This window comes from Lissotriton helveticus, chromosome 8 (genome assembly GCF_964261635.1).
Source record: "Lissotriton helveticus chromosome 8, aLisHel1.1, whole genome shotgun sequence".
NCBI lineage: Eukaryota > Metazoa > Chordata > Amphibia > Caudata > Salamandridae > Lissotriton > Lissotriton helveticus.
Genome location: NC_136069.1, coordinates 1,105,748,611 through 1,105,770,770, shown reverse-complemented (window position 1 = coordinate 1,105,770,770; position 22,160 = coordinate 1,105,748,611). Strand labels below are relative to the sequence as shown.

Genomic DNA, 22,160 nt, shown 5'->3' with positions numbered 1-22,160 from the left:
AAATCTTGGCAACTCTCTATGATACAGATTTGATCTTATGCATGTGGGCTTAGATCTGTTCAGAGTGTTGATGTCTCTGATGTTTGAATATTAAGGATCTTGGATAGGTAGCATTTCTTGGTATAAAGGTTGGAACTTTGTGTGCACACTCTATTTCAAAATCTTTAGTGAAGGAGATACCCAAAATGGAGGAAATCCATGTGAAAACAAAGCCAATTGAAGAAGGTGACTAATTTTCAACATCCTCTAGGTGACCAAAGATCCTGAGATATCTCCTTCTATTTCTGTGCTCTTAGTCAGTTATATGCCTCCTGCAAGGAGTCGAATTTGTGTAGTCATTTTGATTGCAAGTTATTATAGTCTTATACGGAAATGATTCTACTCTCAGCTTTGGAGACCTGTACCTTGAGGTCCTTCAAATCCTTCCTTATCGCCGCAACCATGACTAAAGCAAGTCTGTGTGGGTTTTTGTACTTTGGGTGATGTCATGAACCGAGTTCAATTTCTTCAGAATGGTGTCTAAAGTAGATGAGTTATCCGACTTATCCTTCAACTGACAATCTGAAATAGGAGGGATTTATTTTGTTCTTTTGGGATTGCCTTTCATTGTCTTCTCTTTGTGTTCTTTCTGGTCCTACATATCTTTGTGCTATCCAACTTCTGCCATTACTCCTCCATCAGGCCACAGTCATCACTCTATGAATAAGGCAGAGGATCTTAAAATCGTGGGTGATCAAAGACAAGTTGGATATGGTGAAAATAATAGAGAAGTGCATATGGGTTGGATCCCCGATGGAGCACAAAGGTTGTGGCTCTGTATCACTGATTAAGGAAGGTTAACATAAGCATATGCTGCAGAGAGATTCAAAAATGACTGTTCACTCGTAAGTGACTGGTAAGTATGGGATCATGCACCTCACTGCATGTGTTCAGAAAAAAACATTAAAGAGTGTGTGTGAGGGTAGAGAGCCTCATAATCATCTTGGAGTAGAGGTCAATGTGTAACTTTACAGTCTTCCCATGGGTTGTCTCATTTGCATCTCATTCTTACAAAATGACAGCATGATTGCAGCAGTATTAAGAGCTCCAATTGCAGCCCAAATACTTAGCAGAGAGGTTCAACTTTAACATGCTTTTAGGTACAAAACAATATATCACTTCAACTAGCACCCCAAAAGATGGTTAGGGAATTAGTGTATTAGAGTCAGCTTATTGTTGGGCCAGTGCTAGGCAGGTGTGGTAGACTGTAAGTCCTCTGTCTCGAGTGTCTAATAAAGTGGGGATACCATACATAAAGTGATCTGGTTTAGAGTTCAAACAGGTCTGAACTTTTCTGCAATGCCAAGCAAGCAGGGTGCTAAGGAAATGAACCACTAGCAGGGTGCTATGACCATTGTGGAGAAAGGTGTAAAAGTCAGGCAGGGCGTTGCATCCTCTTGCCGCAAGTGATCTCATGTGATCCCATATCTCAGGTGATATTGTGGGGTTACCTCATCACCATCGTGGACGTGGTGGGTGTTGCATCCGATGTGAAGCACTGGCTTGCATTAGGGTGGACTGATGGAAACTAGGGAGCAGTGCCACCATGTTGGAGTCAGACAGGCTGCCACGTTCGTCCATCTTGTGTGCTCCCTACTCTCAGAGAGACGGTAAACGGCCTATCGAAGGATTGAAACCCAGTCATCCCTCTTGCCAGTATGCAATCTAATGTAAGATCCTGGGAAGAGGCTCCCAATGTGAAAAGAAGCTGCGGGTTAGGTGGAGCTCAGAGAAGAGCTGCCATTACACTCAGGCTCCAAGCCACGTGCCTCGTTTGTTGTACTTTTTTAATAGAAAATGGTGTTTAAAGCCTCCATCATTTGTTTGCTGATTTGTTTTGTCCCATATTAAAGAACTGAATACATTTTTATTGTTAGAAACCATTACATTGGAGCCCATAGCTACTCCCCCATGTATATGCAAAGCATGCAATAGCTTGAACTGTTGATGTTAGCCTGTTCCTAATCCATTCCAAATAAGATAGGCCCGTTAGTTTTAAGTCAAAAGTAACTCGGAAATAAGTATATTCCATGACTTGCTCTCTTTCCCTATCCAGTTGCCAAGAAAATCTAGACTTTGATTTGCCAAATTACATTATATTTGCTTTATTGTAATTGATAAAATAGACCGTTCTTGGCGATGCATTCTCCGAGGCATTTTAACTGTCTTTGAAGGCCAATCTGGGTTGTCAAGATTAAGACAAGATCATCAGTGTATATTAAATGCTAAATGTTCTTATTACCAAATTTTGATGGATCACCACCATCCTGATTAAGTATTTGGGTTAAATCTGCAATGTAAAGCGCAAACAGTAGAGGTATCAAAATACAGCCTTGTTTGTGGACATTATAGGTGTTGATTTTTTATGTTAATGCTTGGGCCTTATTTAACTTGAATTAAATCTAAGTATCCGTATGAAGTTCTATTAGTAAATGTAAAAGTGCAGGGTTGATGCCTCATTGAGATAACTTTTGCCAGATCTTGTGACTTAAAACCTTATCAAAAGTGGTAGAAAATTCTGCAAAACAGATTAGGTATTTTAAATGTTAGTGTACAGTAGACCAACGTAGTTAAAACAAGTATGTCATCTGTGGTAGAACAGTCAGGCCTAAAGCCAGTTTGATTTGCCGGAATATGTTTCCCTCCCTCAGTCCAGGCTATTAGTAGTGACTGAAGATGTTTAGAAAATAACTTGCTGTTTGGCATTTAACAAGGCAAAAAGCTAACAGCAATTGGGTTCTGATCTGAGTCCTGTTTTATATATTGGTTGAATCTAGGAGCTTTTAGCCTTTGGTTTTACCATTGCAAACCCTGCAATTCACAAGATCACAGGGTTTCCTTGTTACACATCACCTGAGGGACATAAATGTTTTGTCACATTCCAAAGTTAACCTGGTGTGGGATACAAGACATGCCCCATGAACCATGGGAGTTGCGCCGAGACACCCCAGGACAGCACTTCCTTGCACACAGTGATGCAGTGACACTGCATGTTGGTCTGTATTGCATTGCGCTGTACCTTTATGCCATTCAAAGGCACAGAAAGTGGCTTTGCTTGCCTTAACCTGTGTGCCTTGCGGGTTTGCATTACATGTGTACCATCCTGCAAGGTGCATGTATGAGGCACACCCATCAGACATATGTCTGTATGTTTGTGAACAGACACAGAGGCAGCTATTATGTCATTCATTTATTACTGTTAGTTGATCTGTAATGTACTTCAGTTTTGCTTTCCATCAAGTAGGCCATTCACATATTGCCCAATCTGGAACCAGTCATTTATGATGGAGTACCTGAAGATTTTGCCAGCATATTTGAGAAGATCCCCTGTTGGGCTATGATGGCCAGCCCATTGATTGAGTATGTGTGCTTCTGGCTCCTGCACAGATGTGAAGTTTCAGCACTGTGAACCAGTTGAACAAGTGTGCAGTCCAGAGCCCCCATGACAAGTGGTAACCCAGCAAGGGCATACAAGCCTTACTTAGTGTCCAGCTGTTGTTGCTGTGTGTTGGGGAACAGGAGGTACTGTGGTGTGGGGTTAATAATTGCATCCAGGACAGTGGGTAGGAATACAGAGACATATGGCTGTGATGTGCCAGTAATTTTGACTGTTCTGGTCTGGAATGAAAGAGGTGCCAGCATGTGGAGAACTGCAATCAGCTTGACCTGCAGAGGGATGTTGGCTGCAGCCTAGGTGCAATCTGGTTCAGCGGGCATATAATGGACTTCTTCCTGAGTCAATAATAGGTGATAACCTCATCCTCCTTGAGGTCAATGGGAGTAATCCTCTGGGAGATGACATCCTCACTTCTCCTGCACTGCATACGTGGTGGGGGGTGTTGGGAGTATTGGGGGATGTTGGTGGTGGTGGTCTCCTCACTACTCCAAGATGAAGAATTAGCACCTCCATGGCGTAGTTATTTTTATTTATTTATTTATTTATTTAGTGTTTTATAGAGCGTAAACTTGAACCATTAGGGTATCAGAGCGCTTTACAGGGGTCATAGAGTTATACAAGGTTAAGCATCACATAATATTCACACAGTGCAGGAAATATGATGGATAGAGGACAAGTATGTACAGATTATATTGACAATTACACAAAAACAGGTCCCCAGGTAACTTGGGGAAAAACAAGGTGGTCAGGAGGGAGGCCAAAGCCGGACGTATCCAGGGTCCCAGTGATGGTTGGTGGAAAAAGTTAAACAAGGAATTTACCCATAAGGTAGGTTTTGGCTTCCTTCTTGAAGCGTGACAGTGAAGGAATTCTTCTAACGGCGGGTGGGAGAGAGTCCATATTCTTGGTGCTGCCCCGAAGAAGGCTTGTTGTACGTTTTTTTATCTGAAAACGTGCAGGTTGGAGGAGGAGTCGCTAGTGGACCGGGATATTCTGCTTCCACCAGAAATCACAAGTTTCTGTGCAAGATATGTTGGGGAGTTTGCGTATAGCCCCTTGTGCGTGATGCATGCCAGTTTCAGCTGTATCCTGGCCTCGAGAGGAAGCCAGTTCAGCGCTTTCAGGTGTGGAGTAATGTGGTCGAACTTCCTTGAGCCAGTAAGTAGTCTGGTGGCTGCTTTGAGGCAGTGTTTCAAAGGTGCCAGGAAGGTCAAGGGTAACCCAGAGAGAGTGGAACAGCCATATTCCAGTCTAGAGATGACAAGTGCTTGGACTGCCATTTTTAGGTCTGGAGCGTCAAGGAAGGGTTTCAGTTTCCTTAGGTAGGTCAAGTGGAACCTGGCTGATTTGGCCATCGAGTTGATGTGATCTTGCATGTTTAGATTGCAGTCCAGCGTTACTCCCAGAGATTTGGCTGATTCTACGATGGTCCGTGGGTAGTTTAAGACTGTGATGGACTTTATCCAAAGCTGAAGCTCAGGATTGATTTTTGTTGGGGAGATTAAGAGAAATTCAGTTTTCTTTGCGTTCAGTTTAAGATGATTGGAGGCAAGCCATTGGACAGTCAGTTTCAGGGCCTCATTCAGGGAGAGGATCTCCTCGAGAGAAGAGACTTTGATGTAGCTCTGGGTATCGTCCACATACATATGGTAGGAGATATTTGCAGTGCGTAGAACATCGGTAAGCGGTTCCAGATAAAGGTTGAAGAGCGTGGGGTATAGGGTTGATCCTTGAGGGACTCCGACCGTGACCGGAAAGGGAGCAGACAGGTTACCGTTAATTAGGAATCTCTGTGATCGGTTTTGTAGGAAGGATCTAAACCATTTTAGAACAGAGCCGTCCAATCCCATCCTTAGTTTGAGGCGTTCAAGTAGCTTTTCGTGGTAGACCGTGTCGAAGGCTCAGGATAGAATTAGGAGGATTAGGAGACAGGTTTTGCCTTGGTCAAGGGCTTGGAGGGCATAATCAACGATGTGGAGCATGGTGGTTTCGGTGCTGTGCGCAGGTCTGAACCCGGCTGTGAAGTCATCTAGTAGGTGGAAGTTGTTGATGTGTTGATTTAGCTGTTGTTGCACACACTTCTCCAACAGTTTGGCTAAGAGAGGGATGTTGGAGATAGGCCTGAAATTATCGGGGAGGGTGGATCCAGCGAAAGTTTTTCAAAATGGGGAGGACTTGGCCAGCTTTCAAAGAATCAGGAATTGATGCCTGCCGGAGAGAGGCGTTAATTATTGCAGTCCATCTAGGAATGATTGATTGGGCGACGGCAGCTAGGCAGTTGGAGGGAACGGGTCATTAAAATGGTTATTAGGATTTAAGGTGGATAGGACTTTTGAGATGGAGTCTTCTTTATAGAATTTGAAGTCGGACGAGTGTGCTTGATTTTTAGGCGACGCCATGGTTGGTGGCGTGGAAGGAGGAGGTAGGTCAGTAAGGGGTTGGGAATAAGTAGCCAAACTGAGTTCTTTTCCTAAGGCTATGATTTTGACAGTGAAGTAAGAGGAGCATTCCTCAGATGAGATTAGAGCTTTGTATGTTCTGTTCATGTATCAGAGTCAATGCGTCATTTTTAATGCCTGGGTTGCCGATGCGCAGACTTTTTCTTGCATTTCATGGTCTGCGCGCCGCTTGCCGACGATGGGTCACTTTTTCAAAAATTCTTATCACTGCACCAGTTTTACCTTATTATTCACTTGGGAGCGCCTACCTTGCAAACTTAAAAATGTGCCTCATGCAGCCAGTTGAGGCGTAAGTCTTTTTGGGTGCACGCCTAGAAAAATGACATATTGGCCTAAATGTGTCGCATTGTAAATATGGAGTACTTACTGAACCACCGGCACTGGCCCTTAGTAAATATACCCCAATGTTTTAATGGTTTACTCATGTAGTTCTAGTCAAAAACCATTGAACTGTTTCTGACACCTCAAAGGAGGTAGTAACTGATTCACAAAGGAGAAGGGGTCCCAATGGTCCAATTGGGTTCCACTTACCCTATGGGAATCGTGTTGGTAGCCACTGTGAGGCCGGCATGGGATCACATAATCACTGCATGCTACCCTTATATTTTAGCAAATAGAAAGCTTTTTTGTTTCAACCATCACTGGGTATTATAAGGAACACAGTCTATTTTTTAAAGGTTTTTTGTTGAGGATGTAAACACAGGGATGATGGTCTGGTCTGCTGCCTCTTGCAGAGCACCATCCTTGTGTTTGTAGCCTACCACAGGGGTTGCAAAATGCAATCTGCCTAATTAATATGCATTAAGCAAGTATTTTAATAGTATATAGTTCATTTCACAAAATCAAATACTGGTCACCATAGTCAGTGCGTAATTTGCAACCACTTTCGGGGATTAGTATGATAGTACATCTGACCCTATCTTTCTCAGTTTACTGCAAACCTTCCCAAAAACCTTCAATCAAGAGAGCCACAGTTTCTACTAGCTGCAGGACCCTTGTCCCTCCTCTTACCAACAACCGTACGGAAATGGAGTGTCCTCCTCTTTGCCATTGCTAGAAATGGTTTTCCTTCCTGCTGTGGACACAGGAAGAAAGTGTAGGGTGGAATTTTTTCAAAGCTGATCCAGCACACAAAATAGTATAATGAGAATCTATATAATAACAATCTTAGTTCATAAATCAAAGAGAGTGGAAAATCAATTCAGTAGCAGAGTCTTGAGAAGTTTTTTAGGAGTTCAATCTTTATTTGATTCTTCACACGTGTAGCCAACGCGTTTCGTCCTCCACGGACTTCTTCAGGGCAAATAAAGTGAACTCATCTTCATGCTGAGAAAGATATATTCTTCCATCCAGTTTAGAGACAGTGTTATTTAAAAATTATTCTTGTCTTTGGTAAAAGGCAGATACTTCAATATCATCAAGTTAGGAAAACTTAGGTCAGATAGCCCAATGTAACACCAATTTGAAATAGTAGATCCAGCCGGCTCAATCGCGTGGCGTCTTTTCTTGTAATGTATAGGGTGGCTCTGGGGGAAACTGTGTGACGTTCCTGACAGTCCCACTTCGGATCTCTATTTCAATGGAAGAACTCTGAAACCTGCCGTGTGTGTGTGACAGGTCCTCATATCCTCCTGTGTATCCAATGCATGCTAAGAGGCCACTAATACCAACATACTGTCTTGCTGCTGCCAGAGGCCAAACCATTGTCTTCCTTAAGGAGAGTCATAATCAGGGATGTGTATTCGCTCAGACACTGGAGTATGACTGTGATATAGACCAGTTTACCTACAAAGTCATAAACTTTTCGTAAATGGTCACTGGCATACTTTTCCCTATTTTCTAGGATATGTGGTCTCAAGGGAACCAGAAACAGGTATAGAGCCAGGAGAGGATTCATGAAAATTTCCAGTGGAACTCTCTAACCCCTCGCTTTGACCATGAGGCTCAATACAGCCTTTTATACAATACCCATGAGCATTATTCAATATCCTATGCATATTCAACCAATGCGAATTAACCAGCATTTATAATCACCTTGTATATATAGTTTCTGCACTTTTGGAATGGTACTCACAGGGCTGGTCCCTGTGGCGTCCTGAGGAAGAGCTTGGGGGTAAGCTCGAAACATACTAGGCCACGTGACTCATTGAAAACCAGGCAGACCTAGAGACCCAACCCACTTTTAGCATATCAACTAGGAGCATTAATAAAAGTAATCACGCCCACTAGTTAGATATTTTTAATCACTCCACTCCACATACACAACTGCACTACACATAGTTCCTCACAATCAGTGTTCCTACGTATCTTCGCAAGTCGCACCACGCCTCAACCCGCAGCTGGTTGGGATGGCCCCTATGATGAAGCATGTCACCGTGGGGAAACCCTGGTGAGTGAGGGGACTCAAGAAAGGACATTTTTGCTTTCTAGATTACATCAAACATTTTGATGTTGATCGACGTTCGCAGTAAGGTTCTCTATCCGTGATAGCGGATTTTATGTGTTTACTACTTGAAAAGGAGGGTGAACCTAGCATTTCGTTATGCCTCCCCCCTCTTTTCGAACTCTTCCTTGAGGAGAGTCATAATCAGGGATGTGTATTCACTCAGACACTGGAGTATGATTGTGGTGTAGACCAGTTTACCTACAAAGTCATAAACTTTTCGTAAATGGTCACTGGCATACTTTTCCTATTTTCTAGGATGTCTCTCTGTTATACTGTTATATATTACACGCCCAACCAAGGGGGAAAACAAGTCACAGTTTAGGTGTGAATTAGCTAATATTGTAAAGTCACTGCAGTACTTCTAAACTGCAAGCCAGTCAGAACACAATGGTACTGTATTGCTGTCATGTTTGTGGGTGGTGAAAATCCACCCTGTAGCCTGCATATAATATTTATCTTCCACTATGCCAATGGTGCATTTGTTTGTGCCAAGAACCTTAGCATTACTGGAAAGCGAAATAGACCAGTTAAGTGAAACCAATGCACTTGCACTATGACAATGTCTAGCAGTGCCTTAATGCACAGTCCTAAAGACTGCAAACCCAGACAGAAAAAGTGGGCAGCAACAAAAACAATGCATGTTCTTATATCCATGATGCAGGATAAAGAATATTTACATCACTAGGAGACTCTTTACTCTTTCCTAATGGACAGTGGTTATCAGAAATGAGGTTGGACTCGAAATATCAGACAGGGATAAATGCAGCTCAGAAAATGTAGTTTTATGCACAAATTTCTTTATATTTTTTTCTGAAAATGTACAACAGTGTCTTTATGATGAGTTTAGTATGACGATACACCGACTTACCAAATGTGGTGGTGTTCACAGATTACGTTGTCACCATGTGTTATACTAAAAACATCAAGGAAACATTGCTGTGAATTTATAGAGAAACATCTTCTCAAAATCCGGCAAATTGTCTACCAAGATGTCAATTCCTACAATGCTCCTATGATGCCAATAAGTGCAAATTGTGCAATAAGTGCAAATTGTCTAACAAGATGTCAATTCCTACAATGCCCCTATGATGCCAATAAGGTGGAAATTGCCCTTAAGACGTTTTTGAGTGAAATCTGTTAGCTGTGACTGTATTGATTTTAAGGAAATGTTGAATCAGGAAGATTTATGAGAATGAATACACTATTGTCGCCAATTTGGAATTGTTAAAAATACGTAGAATTTGAGTGTCTCCTGATTTAATTGCATTGTTCTTTCTGCTTCAGTAGCAGCATCATTAGCAGCTGAATGCTGACCAGAGAATACACCTACTTACTATTTGGGACCGTCTCGGATGTGCTGTTTGATGTCCCGTAGCTGTTTTATAAATTGAATGGAAAGTACTGTGCTAATCACATGCTCATGAACGGTGCTAGGTCAAATTTGGAGTTTGGCTGATGTTTTAAATGTGCTCCATTAGAAGGAGCAGCTCTCCACCTAACTTCAGGAACTACACAGAGTTCCTTAGCCTTGAGGCCAACCCTCCACTGCCAATGGACATATGCAGCTGGGTTTGGCTGCCCGGACCAGTGTTGGGTGCAGGGAACTTTTGAATGTGGTAAATGATCAAAAACCTTACTGAAAAAAATAAAGATTAAAATGAAGATATGGTTAGATTTAGTTATAACACCTGAAAGTATGTTTTTAAAAACTAAAAAATCAACCCATGTGCATCACATTTAGTCTGTGAGTTATTGTTTACATGAATGTTAGGAGTTATGGCTTGTGAGGCGCTGCTATGCATAACTTGGGAATTTCAGTGTTTTTTCGGTTTTAATTTGTAATGTAACTTTTTCTTTTAAAACATACCTTGCCATATTATAACTAAAGCTATGGGAAGGTATACAGTTTCTGCTAAACCTGGATCTCATGGATATAGGCCCAGGAGATATGTGAACTGTCCAGGAAATTAAAACGCAGAGTTGCATAGTTAAAGATGGAACGAGAGGAAGTAGTCAAGAAGGCTATTAAACAATGAAGCGCTGTAGTCTGGGGGGGGAGAAGGCCTGATTAGAAAGAGTTTACTTTAACTGACTCTTGTAGAACTCTTTGCTTATTTATGAGTTCCATGAGTAAGCAAGGAAGTCTATTGCAGTAAGGCACACATGCTCAGAGCAACAGTCTTTGTGAATGAGGCCCAGTGGCTTTGGGAAATGGTTACAGTTTTATTACTGTGAACTGGAACAGTAAGAATATGATTCACATTAAAAGGTTGTATATTTAAACCGTATGCATACTTTTAGACATAAGTAAAAATGTATGACTTTCCAGGCTTGTTACTAACAGTGTTGTGTATGACATTTGCTACTTCCGCTGTATGGAGCTGGAAGAACATTACCAGCGGCAATCATGCTTATGGGCATTGGGGGCCCGAACTCCTTGTTTTCTGCCCCTTTTGTATTGGACAAATTGTGACTAATAGGCTGGTATTCGTTAATAGTAGAGTAAAACGTGCATATATATCTTCTTTTGCGTACATGAACCATCAGATAGACTGTCCAGGGCTGGAGTCCCAGTTCTGGCCTGTGGGACATGCCACTTATCAATGTCTCCCTATTTGTAACACACTACAGTGTACATGCAGAATCATGTATAAATGTAGCTCTAAACACGATGGATGTAAACACTACAATCCCCAGGGCTAAAGGCCAAATGAACCTGTCCTCACACCCTTTCCAAACTCATCACAGATTTAGATAAGGGTCAGGTGAAGGTGGGAGGGATCTGTGTCTTTGTCTTAATAGTAAGTATAACTCCTGGAGCTGAAAAGGGCAGCTGAGGATTAAAAGAAAAAGCCATCAGTGTGTATTTCTCTGAACATGAGTGAGAGTGTGTGACCGAGGGAGTGAGTGATAAGTAATGATATTGTGTGACAATAAGTCAGTATGAGTGAGCTAGAGTGAGAATGAGTAAGAATATGTGATTGACAGTGGGAGTGAATGAGAGTAAGACTAAGTGCAATTTAGTGTGCGACAGTGAGAGAGAGTGAATGAGAATAAATGAGTATTAGTGTGAGGGAGTGAGAAAGAGGGAATGTGAGTGAGAATAAGTGTGAGTGAGAATGACTGACTGTGAGTTTATTTGAGAGCAAGAATATGTGAGTCAGTGAGAAAAAGGCAGTAAGATTGAGTTAAATTAAATGAGCATTGGAATGAATGCAATTGAGTGTGAGTGACAGTGATAAAAAATAGGTGAGTTAAAGTAAGAGTGAGTGTAAGTGTGCAAGAGTGAATTAGAATGCATGAGTAGGAGTAAGTATAAGTAAGCATGAGAGTGAGTCAGTGAGTGAGTGATTGAGGGAGTGGATGAGTGAGAGTAAATGAGTCGCAATCACTGAGAGTGAGTGAATTTAAGTGAGTATGAGAGATAAAGAATGTGTATGTGTGTTATGCTTGCAAATTTGTTATTTGTCCAAGTATATTGTGGGTAAAACTTGGCATATATGGTACCCATAACACAATGGCGGTACTGTCACATTGAGATAATTCTTGGCATATGGGGTACCTTTGCACAATGCTGGTGCTGGCATATTGGAAATAAATCTTGGCATAAGGAAGGACAACGATGGTGCATGGTGGGTCAACCATGACAGAATGTTGATCTTGGCATACTGGAAGTAATTGTTGACATAACAGTCACCCATGCCATATAGATGGCATCAGTAGGAAAATTGAGATACTGATTTATTTTAGATAATTGCCACTGGATGTATTCATGGCATATGGAGGCATCAATGACAAAGGATGGTCCTGGCACAAAGGAGGTGATCATTGAGAAACGGGAGCACCTACAGCACATTTAGCAAAGAACGAAGTTGACTCAAGTGTGCATCAAGCTTCATTAGCTTGCCACACCTTGAAAATACTTGAATATATAATGACTGCCCTTTCAAAGCCTACACGTTTTAAGCAAGTTCGTGTGAAACCCGTGCTTTAAAATGCACTTTTTAATCCCATATTTATTTGAAATTGTCCCTGAGAGAAAACCCCTCCTTCACGCCAGATTCTTACTGTAAGAAATCTGTCACACTTGCTTCTCTCAACGGATTTCAGTGCAAGGATTCCGCTTCTGCATTGAGGAAAGGCAGTCCGCTGAGCAAATGCATATTTTTTTTCTTTTTCTCTTTTTTGTTCTCCACGAGGACAACATTTTTCCTTTTGGAGATACCCTTTCTCCTGCTTTCCAGTGAAATTTGGAGTGCTATGTTCTTCTTCCTCCCTAGGACTAAAGTTGCTGTAGACCTCTGAGACAGTACATTTATGACCATTTCTAAGTTGGCAAATGACCAGAGAAGAGTTTGTGAAAACCAACAAAAACACGAATTTGGACATTAAAATTGTTAAATCTACTTTGCCTTGATCTGCTCACTAAACACCCCTTGCTTGATGTTCAATACTGCATAATTGTAGTCATAGCGTACAATTGCGCAGTGGTAAAACTCAGGCGACAAATCAATATTCTTTTTCAAATTCTTGACAGGCAGAAGTAGAGCCATTTTTAACAGTAAAAGTAAGCTTTACTGCTGTAAATGACTAAATAAACCGGAACCCTAATGACTGAAAACAGCAAACATGGGCAACAAGAAACCTGCTCAGCGAAAGAGAGCGATGGATTGTAAATTGATACTTGTATAGCGCACTACTCACCCGCAAGGGTCTCAAGGCGCTTGTACGATTACCGCTGTGGAACCCAACCTGGCTTTCCCTGTGAGGTGTCCACTCCTGGGCACCCCCAAGGTGGAGGCCAGGCATCCTTAGCGTTGTGGGGGCCGTTGTGGAGATTAAGCAAGCTATTACCCAGAGTTGCAGAGTGGGACTCTATGATTGGAATAGGCACCGAGGCGGATTGTAGCACTTCTTAACCCAGCAGCGGCACTGTGAAAACTACAGCGGCATTTTTTTATCTAAAGGACTCTGCCTACTACTGCCTACTTCTCGCCGCACCCGCTCCGCGGGTGCCGCATCGTTTGTTTGGACACCGGGGCACAGCCAGGGGACTGCAGCAGGCTTACCGGGTGAGTGCGGTCAGCGGGGCTGCGAGCGTGCAGGGGACTCCATTTCCCAGGAGTCCCTGCTAGACCATCTCCCAACTTCCGGTCCGCTCTCCCCGCTGCCGCCCCCCGCCTCCCTGCTGTATTTAAATCTCCTCCACTCCTCCATCTGTGGGACGCCCAAGCGGATTGTAGCACTTCTTAACCCAGCAGCGGCACTGTGAAAACTACAGCGGCATTTTTTTATCTAAAGGACTCTGCCTACTTCTCGCCGCACCCGCTCCGCGGGTGCCGCATCGTTTGTTTGGACACCGGGGCACAGCCAGGGGACTGCAGCAGGCTTACCGGGTGAGTGCGGTCAGCGGGGCTGCGAGCGTGCAGGGGACTCCATTTCCCAGGAGTCCCTGCTAGACCATCTCCCAACTTCCGGTCCGCTCTCCCCGCTGCCCCGCCCCCCTACTCCAGTCGGTCACTTATTTATTGCCCCAACACTCCCGCAGCGCGGGACGCAGCCCGGGCGAAGACAGGGCAAAGACTGGGCCGTTTGAGGCCGTTCGAGGACTAAGAGGGCTGGGCTGGGCCACCCCCCCTTGATTTTAGTTTTAGTTTTATTGTAATCTAATCATTTTATAGGGCGGCACATATTACAGTCTTATAGTTGTGTGTATATATATATTTATTGACTTGTACTCTGTAGTATGTGTACACGGGGTAGCCGGAGTAAAACCCTTATGGCTGCTAGCAACTCTAATAGGTCCATAGATGATTTCCTGGTCAAAACTAATCTGGCAATTGACCAGGAAATCTGTAAAATGCAGCATAAGGTTTCGCTAGAACTTGATGCCGCACGCAGGCTGTCGGCACATATTGCCAACACTAAAAAATCTTCTCTGGGGAATATTGCATCTGCCCGTACTCCTGATCGTTCTGCTAACCTACAACCCCTGCTAACATCGGTTGTGGTTCACCCCGCTCCCCCTATTATCCCTTTACACTCCCCTCCAATTTCCCTACCTAAACCAGTAAATCAAAATATTGGCCCTGTTCCTCTGTTTAGCATTGCTGGCCCCCTTCCACCTTCTAAAGCAAGACAAGCACCTAGCCACTGTAATGCTAAAAAAGCGGCAGCACACAAAAAGAAATGCCTTGCGAGAACCTTACAAGCAAGGAAAAAAGCTAGAATAGCAAGGCTAAAGTTTTTTAATAGTAGGCGGGCAATGGGGTCTCCTGTGGTGAAAGATGCTAACCCTAAACCAACACATAGTGTCTGTAATGGGGTTGATACTTCGGAAATAGCTAGTATGGCGGAAGATGATATTCTTATCATCTCCCCTAGTCAGATTAACTTGAACAACTCGGAGGGTCAGGCTAGTGGTCCCGGGCAGGCCAAGGAGGGTGACAGCGAATTTCTCCAACTAGTCTGGGGAACTCTAAAGCAGTTACTTTCCCCCCTAGAATTGAGGCTCTCTCGCATAGAGAACAACCTCCTTGAGATGGATAAGACCATAGTTACTCTGGCTAGTTTGAGCCTCAAGGAAATGGATGCTAGGCAATTATGTATGACTGCACCAACACCACCGCCCTTAGAAATAGAACCTGTTCATCCACCCCCACAACTAGCCCCAACCATCCCTGTGACTCTACCTATTCCTAAACCTATCCCAAAACCCCGTACTACCATTGTAAAAACTAATGTACCTACCCCTAGTCCAGCGGTACCTAAACTCTTCCCTCCGCATAAAGCAGCATATAGGCTGAATACCATCACTAGGGCACCAACTAACCATACCCCTAGGCTGCCCTTGACGCGCAACCCAACACGCCAGGTTAGTCGCCATAACTTTCGCGGAGGGTTCATAGACCTTCCGCCAGAAGCAGGGTCGTATGTTATTATACTAGCCGGTGTTCCTGAGTTGAGCCAAGATTCCCAGGAGAATGACCTTTCTTTAAAAAATAAAGTCATTCACTGGCTGAATTCCAATAAACAGCTCCCCGATCATCTAAGAAGTAGTGTACTTATGGTTCGGAGAGTTCCTTGGATTGGCCGCACCCATAAGTCGATAGCTGGTGACTGCGTAGTGGTTTCATTTTCTGATCCCCACACTGCCCAGTATCTTTGTGCATGGCCATCTTCTGAGGCCAATTCTACAATAGTAGTGAGGCCTCTTACCTTTTTTTATCCTCCTAGGCAACAACTAGTGAGTGAGAGGCCATGGACCACTGTTAGGAATGTTAGTCACCCGACCCATAGTTTTGTTGGACAAAACCAACCTAATTGGTGGCAAGGGTTTCCAACCTTCAATAGGTTTGGATGTTTGGAAGAGGTGGATTGACTTGCAAGGTCTGGACATTCACCGCTTCCTAGGTTTCCTCTCCACCAACGGAGACCTCCATCTCCAAACCTATCCAACGTTGGGTCCCCGTCATCTAATAATCTGGGTAAAACGTTAGACCCGCTATACATTCCTGCTTTGGCCAATAATGAAGCCAAGGGTGTGTCACTGCTTCCATGTGCACCGACTAGGGATTGCCCACTAAGAATGATTTCCTGGAATATTGCAGGGTTACGGGGACGCCTGGAGAATGACGATTGGGTCAATTTTATCGACTCATATGATATTGTCATTCTTCAAGAAACTTGGTCAACTATTCCATTGTATAGGTTGGGTTATCTGAACTTCTCAAAACCAGCAATTAAGAGCCCCACGGGTAGGGCCTCTGGTGGTCTTACTATTTGGATAAAAAACACCTTGGGCTTTCATGGTAGGGAAATACTGGTGGAGTGTGCGGACCTTTTATGCATTACACTAACCAAACCTAATACCACTGACATCCTTTTAGTTGATGTCTATGCTCGTGGTCTTCAGGGCGGGAAAAAACAAGCTGTCCTGGACGATCTGGATCTCCTATTCAAGAACCTTGGGACTGACCAGATCATAATAGTAGCAGGAGATTTGAATACCCCCATTGAGCCCATCTCCACTTTGGCAGAAGATGTAGGCTCTGAGGAAGATACTGTCTGGGCAATCCCCCCACTTACTATTGCAAAGGGTGTCAGGGGCACTGAGGCAGCCTTACATTGGCTGGGCTTTTGCTTAGAATGGGGCCTTAGGGCCGCCAATGGGCGTACACGTTCTGATTGCCTTGGGGCCAACACTTTCGACAACGGTTTGTCTTCGAGCCGTATCGATTATATATTGATTAACATACAATATTGGTCCATTGTACAAGATATGGTGATTGAGTCCCGCCCAGAGAGTGACCATAATCCCCTCTCGCTTGAGGTTTTGGTCCAAGGTATGGGGGCACCCGTTAGGAGCACTAATAGTCTAACATCTGATGTTATTTTGTGCGATAACAGGCGCCGCGTGAAATGGCCCAGGGTGTTGGAGGATCCCACACTTATTTCATTGATTGAGGTAAAGGTACGGGATGTATGGAATAGAATGCTTCTGCTATCCCCAGCTGGTAACCCAGATTCCATAATTACCAATCTTCATGAGGAGTGTTTTTCGACCCTAAAGAACCTACTCACGAAACCATTTAGGTCTGCTAATACCAGAGTACACAAAAAATGGTATAACAAGAAATGTAGAGCCGCCCACAGTGACCTAATAGCTGCCATAAAGGCCAGGAACCTTGATGCCATAAGGATAGCAAGGCGATGCTATAAGCGCACCATCCAGGTTGCTAAACGGGAGTGGGATGACTCCTTTTGGCTTGACCTTCTCGGTGCATGTGATTCCCCTAACCCAACCGATTTCTGGCTGATCATAAGGAGGGGAAAGGATCCTGCTGCCCAGATCCCGGTAAACTATGTTTCTGCTCAATTATGGGTGGATTTTTATACCGCTCAATTTAATGACCCTAATGCTGCGGAGGCAATGTCGATAAAACCCGCTGTCCCACCACAACTAACACTGACAGGAGACAGACTCTTGTTCTCGGAATCTGACACCGCACTTGCCCTCGAGTCAGTCCAGTCGGGTAAAGCCCCTGGTATTGACACTATTCCTGCTGACCTTTTTAAACTTAAACCAGACCTATGGATTCCTTACATCACCCTACTGGCAAATAGTATAGCTTCAGGGGCCGAGATTCCTTTTTCATGGAAGGGGGCAGAAATTTTGCCAGTACATAAGAAGGGTGACCGCTCCCTCCCCAAAAACTATCGGCCCATCAGTTTGATCGACTCAGTTCAGAAAATCGTGTCGAGAATGATCTTGGCAAGAATTCTGGACTGGATCGACTCAAATAATGTACTTTCCCCTATGCAGGCGGGTTTTAGGTTTGGGACTAGTACTGTGGATCAAATCTTTCGGTTTACACTACTTTTTTGGAAGGTGGTCCTGTTGGGCGGAGGTATGCTATTTGCTGCATTCGTCGATCTTAAGTCGGCTTTCGACTTAGTGCCAAGAAAAAAGCTGTGGGAGGCTCTTAATCACATGGGTTTTCCGCCTGAGCTTTTGATTTTAGTCCAGCGACTTCATGAGGACAACTATGCCCAGGTTAGGTGGGGTAGTCAGGGGCAGGTGACCAAACGATTTCCAGTACAACGAGGGGTGCGACAAGGCTGTGTCCTTGCCCCCACATTGTTTCTTTTATTTATTAATCAGGTCACACATTTTTTCCTCAATACCCAGTCGGATGCTCCTAAGTTGGGTGGCCGAAAGTACCCCATGCTGATCTTTGCAGATGACACCCTTCTGCTTTCTAAAACAAGAGCCGGACTTCAGGTAGCCTTGAACAGATTCTCTGAGTTCTGCACTTCGAACGACTTGCAAATAAACGCGGACAAAACCAAATTTATGGTTTTTTGCAAGAAAAATCCCCCTAAGTGCACAGTCTCCTTAAACGGAGTCCCCATTGAGCAGGTTATGACCATGACATACCTTGGAGTGACCCTAGATCATCGTCTCACTTGGAATCCCCAAGTGGAAACATCCAAACTTAAATTCAATAGGTTGGCTGGCAGTTTGATTTTTGAACAGAGGAATTCATTAACTAGGTGTGTCACCCCTGTTCTAAAAATTTATGAGGCGAAAGTTGTCTCTGCCACCCTTTACGGAGCCGAAGTTTGGGGTCATAAGAATCTTTCCAGTTTGGTAACTGCTCAGAACAGGTTTTTACGGAATCTGGTTAGCCTCCCCCAGTCTACCCCTACTAAACCCCTACTACTGGACCTTGGTTGCAGACCAATCGACGAGATGGCCCAGTACCGACTGGTGGCCTTTTGGCGCCGTCTCTGGTCCACTCCCGAGCTTGGTCTGTTTACCCAAGAGTTGGAGGAAGTTAAACTGATGAGGGGGGCACAGTCATTACAATGGTTTGGGGTAGTGAAAAATACATTGAACCTAATGGGCCTTCCAGAGCTCTGGTCTAACCCAGGGGGGTCCAGATTCCCTTCTAAACTTGAGTTTAAGGCACTTTTTTGGGCCTGGAGGAAATCTATTCTTGTAAACCAATCATGTGATGTTAATTTAACTGGCTCCTTTTTAGTGCACAAGGCTGTCCCCTCGTTAGAACAGTACTGGGACCTAATCACAAGTGTATTGGATCGAAAACTATACCACCAGTTTCGAGTTGGCACTTTGCCCATCAACACCTTCAGAGCAAAATGGGACAAGTGTGTAGGAAACAACTGCCCCTGGTGCCCCGACCAGGAAGAAAGTGTGGGTCACTTCTTCTTTGGTTGTCCTATCTATGGAGCACCAAGAAGTAAGTGGTTAAGACCGATTTGCTTGACCCTTAATAGTAGAGGCTACCAGGATGCACTCCTGAAACTCCGTACTATTAGATCTGAAACCGTAGTGGTATGTGTTGCCAAATTTTTGAAATGGGCATGGCTGATTCGATCCAAAAAATTGGGTATCCCCGTATGTTGAAAGCCTTCTTTCAGTTACACACAGTATCCTGTATGTTTTTCTTAGCGGTATCCATCTTTGTGTATTAATCTGCGTCCTATCTGTCTTAGTATACACAGTTATGAAGTATTTTTTTTACTGTTCTTATGAATGAAATGTGTATATTAATATCTTATTGCAAAATGTTTTTTAATATGTATGTATGATCGTACACTGTCTTTTATGAATCTTTTTATTCGAAATAAAGACTTATCGAATCGTCGAGAATGATCAGGTCCGTGGAATTTTCGAGCCCAAGACCCGCTGAGGCGGGGAATTGAACCCTGGTCCCGGGCTAGACCTCTGCATCAGGGTCTGCCGCTCTAACCATTGAGCCACACTTCTCCACATCTTCTTGACATCAGCTACATTACAAGCCAAGTAAGAATGCGAGAAGGTGAGGTTTAAGGTATTACAAGCAATGGCGGAAATTTGGTGCCAAATCAGGAAAGCAAAAAAATGTACCTACTATAGTAAATTTGCACCCATTTGGGACTCACTGGGTTCACCATAATGTCTCAATGACAAGCTGGCACTTCCTATAAAAATGGTGGGTATCCAGAGATGGGGGCAACTCACATAAGATGGCAATTTTTTATCATTAGGTGAACTTTATGTGATGGCGGAAGGGAACATATAAAAATTTAAATATTTACAATTAAAGAGCTGGTCCCAGAGCTTGATGCAGGAGATTGGGGAAACAAATGAGATGGAGGAAAGACTAAAGTAAGGAACAGTAAGAAGGAAGGAAGTTTTAAGTTGGTACTGGCTACTGAAGGATACAACTGATGGAGAATTTACAGTATCAGATTAGCTGTGGAGAGTACACTTTCCGAAGATGCAGTTAACAAAAATATGTCAAGTATCAATGAGCACTTTATACTGTACTGTTAAACCTGCTGTTTCGAGGAGGAACCATCTCTTTTTCCTTCAGAGAGCATATTGGACGCCCTACAGGATATCGAAGATAGGAAAAGGTACATTAGCTAAAGGCGGACTAGAAAAGACCAGTGATGAATTTATAGAAACTCCTGTGATTTTCATCTCCTGGGGAAATGTGGGCAAGGCTTTGAAGAGCATTCTTGCAATAAATTAAGGTGCACCTCTCCCTCTTTGTAATTGGGATATCAAAGGACCCAGTACATTTGAGTAAAGATTGAACAAAGCTGTCATTTTATTTAATACTTTTGGCACGTATAGAAATCTGTAAGAAATTGATAATGGGCTTTTCACCAAGGTATACTGAATGGCTAATTTCGCTAAAGTATATGCTGAAAATGGATGCCATAGAGTTGACGGCTAAAAGATATGGGTTTGGCTACCACTAATGAATTGGCTGAAGAAAGGTGATGTTACGGTGTGGTTAGCACGAAGTTTGGTTCTTGTTTTCCTTTATTGTTCTATCTCTTTTTTGGAATAGAATCTTTCCCCCATGATTCCACCCGTCTTTGTCTCTGTACTTCGATACTTGGTTACATGCCGATGTATGCTGTAAGAGAAAGCAAACTACCCTTCGGGTATGGCTACCCTGAAAGACAAGGGTGCAATTTCGAGGTATGGGCGTGAGGTAAATGAGTACCAAAAAAAGAAAGCGAGAGCATTGAAGAGTGAAAGGAGAACATAAGACATGAAAGAAGATAAGTGTGTGGGCAGATGCGCAGAAAAGGGGAGTATTTTAGATTTTTTACGTTGTTTTTTTCAAAATTACGGGGCATATAATCAAAGACCGGTATTAAAATTATCGCCGTTTTATCGGCAGGAAACTGCCGATAAAACGGCGATAACGGGTTTGATAATACGCCCTTGTTAATTCCCATAGAAGCCCATGTTCTGATATTAACATGGGCCTCTATGGGAATTAACAAGAGCGTATTATCAAGCCCATTATCGACGTTTTATCGGCAGTTTCCTGCCGATAAAACGGCGATAATTTCAACACCGGTCCTTGATAATATGCCCCAATATTGCGTATCAGGCAATAAATGAAAGGAAGTCTATTTAAACGAAACGCTATCAAGCTCACCACATAGCAATATCCGTTTTCCCTACCAACTGAAACATATATTTTGCAAGCAAAGGATGTGATAGTGAATTTTACAATGCAAAAAAGTCACAATATTCTAAAAGTAAATATGTTAAATACCGAACTTTAAAACATACTTGAAGAACAACAACTGCGATATTGTCAAAATATTATAATTAATCTCAGCAACTAGTTATTTTGAGCACTCTGAACAGAGAGCTCAGTTGTAAACTGTGGAGGCAAGCAGCAAATATTGACAGATTCCAATGTACGTTTGCATACATGTTTTAAAAATAGTAAAATTGATATATACATGAAAAATAATAATAATACACTACACAGACACGTTTCATTTCTGAACAGTTTGCAAGACAGAAAATATATACATACCGATGAAAAGTACTCATGGGTTTGAAATTTCCTTGAGATGCGCGTGCCTCCAGAGTTCAGTAACAATCGCCCTTCCCCGAAATTGTCAGCTCTAGATATGCAAGTGTTTAGCCATATCTTAACTCACTATTGGGCTATTTCCGAGTAAAAACGTGTCAGAGACAGATCCAATAAATTGTGTCAGCTAAAAAGTGGAATGGAGATAAGAACACCATTTCACAATGTTGTAAACATTGATGAAATTTATGTTCAGCAGAACTCAAATGCAAATATCTGAAACAGCCCTGAGTGTCAAGCTCTCTACATTTTTGATTACATTAGTTAATCAATGCCTTGCTAAGAAATTAGAGAAATGTTATTGACAATAAGCAGTTGATCATCGAAAATATATAAACTGTTTATATATTACACTTTTGGTGGATTTGCCTTAGTTTTTCCCGCTAAAAGCTGTACTA

The 22,160-nt window shown here is 43.1% G+C and overlaps 1 protein-coding gene across 1 annotated transcript in view; it reads right to left on the bottom strand.

The window, feature by feature from the left end:
• The window catches only part of LOC144771880 (interleukin-1 receptor-like 1), a 417,138-nt gene extending 395,363 nt beyond the window's left edge, over nt 1-21,775 (bottom strand). The window contains exon 1 of the mRNA XM_078656126.1: nt 21,706-21,775. Coding sequence (XP_078512252.1) covers nt 21,706-21,722 — 17 coding nt within the window. The 5' untranslated portion in view covers nt 21,723-21,775. The remainder of the gene's footprint in view (nt 1-21,705) is intronic.
• Between the last annotated feature and the right edge of the window lie 385 nt (nt 21,776-22,160).